A 5,131-nucleotide genomic window follows, 5' to 3' on the forward strand; every position below is an offset into this window, starting at 1 on the left:
ACCTGTTTAGAGTAAATAATCGGTTTGTACACCTCTAGGTCAAGCCGCATGACTAGCCATAGCTATAAATAAATCTATAATAACACAAAATAAATAAATAAATAAATGCATATATGTATATTTATTTACTTAAAATTACAAGAAAGTAAAAGAAAGTTAGAAAGTAGTATAAGAAAGAAGGCTATAATTAGATTCCCAAGTGTCCGCGTTACCCAACATATATACATAATACATACTTCCTTAATTTGACGCATAACTATAACTGTAACTCAACCAACCAACCAACCAACCAACTGCAATTGCAATGGATGTCGAAAAGAGATCCGTCCATCCTTCCCACCGCCGGAGAAGACTCATCATCATCTGCTCCTCCATCACCGGAGTCATCCTCGCCATCGCTTTACTCCTCCTCATCCTCGGCCTCACCGTCTTCAAACCCAAGAAGCCAATCCTCACCCTCAATTCCCTCCACCTCCAGGACCTTGACGTGTCTCTCATTCCCCCGGTTTCTTTAAACCTATCACTCGCGGTTAATGTCACCATCAAGAACCCCAACAAGGTCACCATCAAGTACCAGGGCAGCTCCGCCACTCTCCGGTACAAAAATAACGACGTGGGTAACGTTCCGTTTCCCGACGGCACGATTGGTGCCGATGGGAAGGCGGATTTGAATCTCACGTTAACTGCTTTCGCGGATCGCTTGGTTTCGGATTCGGATATTTATGGGGATGTTGTGGGAGGTGATGTCCCGTTTTCGACTTATACTCGAGTTAAGGCCAAGGTTCGGGTTCTGTTTTTTTATATTCATGTCGCGTCCACGTCTGCGTGTGATGTCCATGTGAATGTGGTATCGCGAAGCGTTGCGAATCAGACGTGCTATTACAAGAATAAAATTTAGTCGGTGTAGATGAAGAGGTAGTGATTATACATGAATTCGATCAATTTGTTTGATTTGATTTGATTTCACACGGATTTTGGGTTTTTTTATGTTGTGTAGAGGTTTGACTGATATGGTTGATGTTAGTAATTTGATCTGACTTTGTGTTTATTTTGAAATAAAGTTGTTTGTTGTTACAATATAGGAGTCATTTCTTTTGTGTTGTTGATGGGTTGAAACATGATATTTGTGAAATTGTATGTGAAATATATAAGTTGTGGAAGCTTTCAGTTGAATCTGTGAATAACTAAATATGTTTAGTTAAATAGATCGGTCTCAAATAGAGGGGACATCTATTCGGAATGACCTGCTAACTTTATAAAAAAATAAAATCAAAGGGTGTTTTATGTGAAAAATGAAAAGCAAACTTAGTTTATAAACGTCTTTTTGGATGGATTTTTATTAGGGCTGTTCAACGGGTCAAACACGGACCTGACCTGAACCCGTTTAAGTAGAAAAATCAGACCCTACTCGTTTAGAAGATATCGGTTTGGGTACATTAATAGGTAAACGGGTCCAGTTGCTTATCGGTTCCTAAAGACCCAATTAAGCATCTCCATTTTTCCATTTGTATAAATAGCAAACAGATGGTGATACACTAGGCTAGGCATGTTCAAAACGGTTTGGGACTAGGAACCGGAACCGGTTCCTAACCGGTTCCTATATTCAAAACCCCCTTTTAAACCGGTTCCAGGCTCGAACCGGTTAGGGAACCGAACCGGTTCTCCCACCCTCGGACCCCTAACCTATCTAACCGGTTCCTAACCCGGTACCTGTACCGTAACCGGTTCCAACCGGTTACAGTGTAAAATTTTTTTTTTTTTCGTTTTTCGTTTGCGATTTGGATTCTAAACTACGATTCGTATTTGTATAACATGAAAAATAAAAAAAACAATTAACATAAAAATAAACAATTAACTGATGAAGAAAAGACAACTACTGAAGATGTTTGCCACTGAAGACAACTACTGAAGATGTTTGCCACTGAAGACAACTACTGAAGGTTGCCACTGATGACAAGTTGACGTTCTTTTTCAACGCCTTGCAATACGGTTTTTCGATGTGTTTCTTCAAATTTGAATTCGAAAGTGGGTTTAAATAAATCCCACAAAACTTGCACCGAGCTTTCAATGAATGGTCATCACTCAATTCAACCAAATCCCAATTGCACCAAATCTCTTGATTACGATTATGAGGTACAATACGAACGAAACTTGGTTCGGCGTTGGAACCTTGACCAACCGATGATTGTGAGGCAGCCATAACAACAAATATGAATATAGAAGAAGAGAAAACAAGATATTAGAGAACTCAAAACGTTGTAATAGCGTTTTTTTGTATTTTTTTGCGTTCGGGTTTGCGTTTTGAGTGTTGTGATGAACCCATGACACCAAATACCTATTTATACTAGTAGTGGGGTGCTTGGGGGAGCCAAAAAACGCCTATTTTGACCCCAACGGTCAAAAAACGGCCAAAAAAACAATTTCCAACGGCTATATTCGATCCAACGGCTAGAACCGGTTAGGAACCGGTTCCGGATGGTTCGGTTCCAGAACCGGTTCCGGTTCGGTTCCGGTTCCTACCCGCCCCCACTCAGAAATGCAAGAACCGGTCACGGATCATCGGGTTGAATCAGATAGGGTCCGGTTCCTACAAAAAACGGGTAGGAACCGGTTCGGGTCCACCGGTTCGGTTCCAGGAACCGGTTTCGTTGAACATCTCTACACTAGGCCCGTTTAAGGGTTTGTCACCATTTGGAGTTACAACCTACTTTCTTTCTTTCCTGTCATTTTAATGTTCAAACAATTTTAGGATTCATGCATGCGCAATCAGATAATGAACTTAAAGATTTATTAACATGAAACAAAGAAGGGTTCATGTACAGTGGATTCTTTGTAGATGATCGATCGTGAACAGATTAATTGGCATGAAGATAATATGTATCAGAAGGTGAAGACAAACCTAGATTCAAGAGTACAGACGATCAATTGTCCCCTTGTAGATCAGATGGTGATTTGCATTTGATATCGCTTCAAAATTCGCATAACCATATTTACGTCAGTTCCTAATAATTCTAGGTTCTTTTTTGTTTATCGGCTATCGCTAACCGGGTCTTAAAGGGTCCGTTTGGTGTGTTTCAACAGACCCGAACCATTAACCTGCAAAACAAGGCCCAGGATCCAGACCCTATAAATCTTATTCACGTCTGGCAGGTCAGGTCTAGCAGGGCTAACTCGTTTGCTGCACACCCCTAATTTATATGCATTTATAGTGATGCAACAATCAATACAACAGATTTCAGGATTCACAAGTCATGCCTGTGTGAATAAAGAATTTATAATCAAGTTCATGTAAGGATTCATGTCGAGTTTGTCTCTAAATCATGAACTCAATCTGTTTATCACCCCTAATCACATAATGTTTAGTTAAAAAAAGATAGATACGAAAGCTCTTGTGAATATGTTTTACAATATGTTTTATTCACAATACGTTGTATTCATGCGTGCATACCAACTAAAAAGCCCAAACCAGATAAAAGGTTTTTCAGTCAACAGAGATCAATCTAATCTACACCATCAAGAAAAACATAATATTTGTCATCACCATAGGGAATTATAGGTAAGTTCTTGTTTGATAACAACATATTACAACTAGCATAAGTAAAACATAGTATTTGTTTGATAAAAGACAAACTATGAAAAACATAGAACACTCTAATCAGTCACCAAGATGATGATGATAATGATGATTTCTGACAATCAAATAACACACAAGAACCTTCAGAACTGTGACCGATCAAGACTGTCAAAATAAGGATGATCCATAGCAGCTTTAGCTGAAATCCTTTCAGCAGGGTCATACTTCAACATTTTCTGAAACAACAAATCATAATATAACATCAACACATGCAACCCTTTAACAAAATCCAACTTTTAATCAGCTAACAGTATTATGCTTATTATCATACCGATAACAGATCAACGCCATCAGGTCCGAGTGATGGAACAGCACGCGCCAGATTCTGAGCTTCCCACTTAGGATAAACATGCCAGTCCTTTAGACTGCTTACCCCTGGCCACACCTCTTCTGTAGGCGTCCCTAGCAACCTGCAATTAATGTAATATTATCACGAATGATGCAATGGTACTTATCCCTAGAGACGAGCCACTCGCGAACTACTCAAGCACATATTGATAAAAAGCTCAAATGAGTCAAGCCCGAGTCTCAAATAAAGCTCGTTCAGTTATCAAGCCCGAGCTGGAGCTTTGTATGGGAACCTCTTTTGGACTTCTATGTAGTAATTTCACAATGCATTATTGAGCTCGAACCGAACCTTGGCTTGTTTAAGGTACTACACGTGCTCAAGCCGAGCTAAGGCTGCATAATATTTTTCTTTAAATATATAAAAATAATAAACTCGTATATAGTTAATAAAACCAAGTCCAAACTTGAAAAAACAACTCACAAGTCGAACTTCAGAAAAAAGAGCTCACAACGCTGCAAGTTCGAGCTATTGTAAATCAAAACAAGCCAAGCTTGGGCTCGGCTCGGCTCGGCTCGTTTACACCCCTACTCAACCCTTATATGTACGGTCAAACTCTTTATGTACAACCAAAAGATGCATATCTCTCATCTATTTTAAATATAAACCATTCATAACAGATTCAAGCTAGTTTTTGCATATGTATATCTAACCAACCCTAATTTGGACCAAGGTTTTCTAGTTGAATATAAAGAAACCAAACCTAATTTTTATCATATTAATTCATAATAGTTTTTGCATATGTATATCTACCTAACCCTAGTTTGACCAAGGTCATACCTTTATGTTTTCTAGTTGAACATAAAAGAAATAAACATAATTTTATCATATTAAGTTATATGAAAACCTGAAAATATGAAGCAACTGTTGGAACTCAGAATCACCAGGAAACAGAGCTTGTCTTCTTGACATTTCAGCTGTACAAAATGACAATCCAAATTAATAACAAATCTAAACATCCTGGTCTTTATATTCCACACAATTCCAAAATTCAAACAAATTTATAAATTTAAACAGTTTAAGATGAAAAGTGGTTAACCAACTTAATATCAACAGCAGTAACTTCATATGAAATAAACACATTAACACACAATCATGAACAAGATACTGACCGAAAATACATCCGACAGACCACATATCAACACCTAAGG

The 5,131-nt window shown here is 38.3% G+C and overlaps 2 protein-coding genes across 2 annotated transcripts in view; one reads left to right on the plus strand and one right to left on the minus strand.

Annotated features, from left to right (window-relative positions):
* Positions 1 to 304: 304 nt before the first annotated feature.
* Positions 305 to 898, plus strand: LOC143545986 (uncharacterized). Its single transcript, XM_077037746.1, has one exon. The coding sequence runs from the start codon at positions 305 to 307 to the stop codon at positions 896 to 898; it is 594 nt and encodes a 197-aa protein (XP_076893861.1).
* Positions 899 to 3,642: 2,744 nt separating this feature from the next.
* LOC143545998 (cell division control protein 2 homolog C-like) overlaps positions 3,643 to 5,131 on the minus strand; it is a 2,222-nt gene continuing 733 nt past the window's right edge. Inside the window, exons 2-5 of the mRNA XM_077037757.1 lie at positions 5,093 to 5,131; positions 4,828 to 4,897; positions 3,906 to 4,044; positions 3,643 to 3,810 (exon numbers count right to left, since the gene is read on the minus strand). The exon at positions 5,093 to 5,131 is cut by the window's right edge and continues 55 nt beyond it. Of these exons, the coding sequence (XP_076893872.1) occupies positions 3,718 to 3,810; positions 3,906 to 4,044; positions 4,828 to 4,897; positions 5,093 to 5,131 (341 nt within the window). The 3' untranslated portion in view covers positions 3,643 to 3,717. The remainder of the gene's footprint in view (positions 3,811 to 3,905; positions 4,045 to 4,827; positions 4,898 to 5,092) is intronic.

The sequence above is a fragment of the Bidens hawaiensis genome, unplaced genomic scaffold, assembly GCF_021521415.1.
Source record: "Bidens hawaiensis isolate Kalapana, Puna unplaced genomic scaffold, B.hawaiensis_p1.1 tig00014140_1, whole genome shotgun sequence".
Lineage (NCBI taxonomy): Eukaryota > Viridiplantae > Streptophyta > Magnoliopsida > Asterales > Asteraceae > Bidens > Bidens hawaiensis.

What these genes read in the sequence shown, in the direction of transcription:
- LOC143545986 (XM_077037746.1), top strand. Translation starts at nt 305, where the DNA reads ATGGATGTCGAAAAGAGATCCGTCCATCCTTCCCACCGCCGGAGAAGA.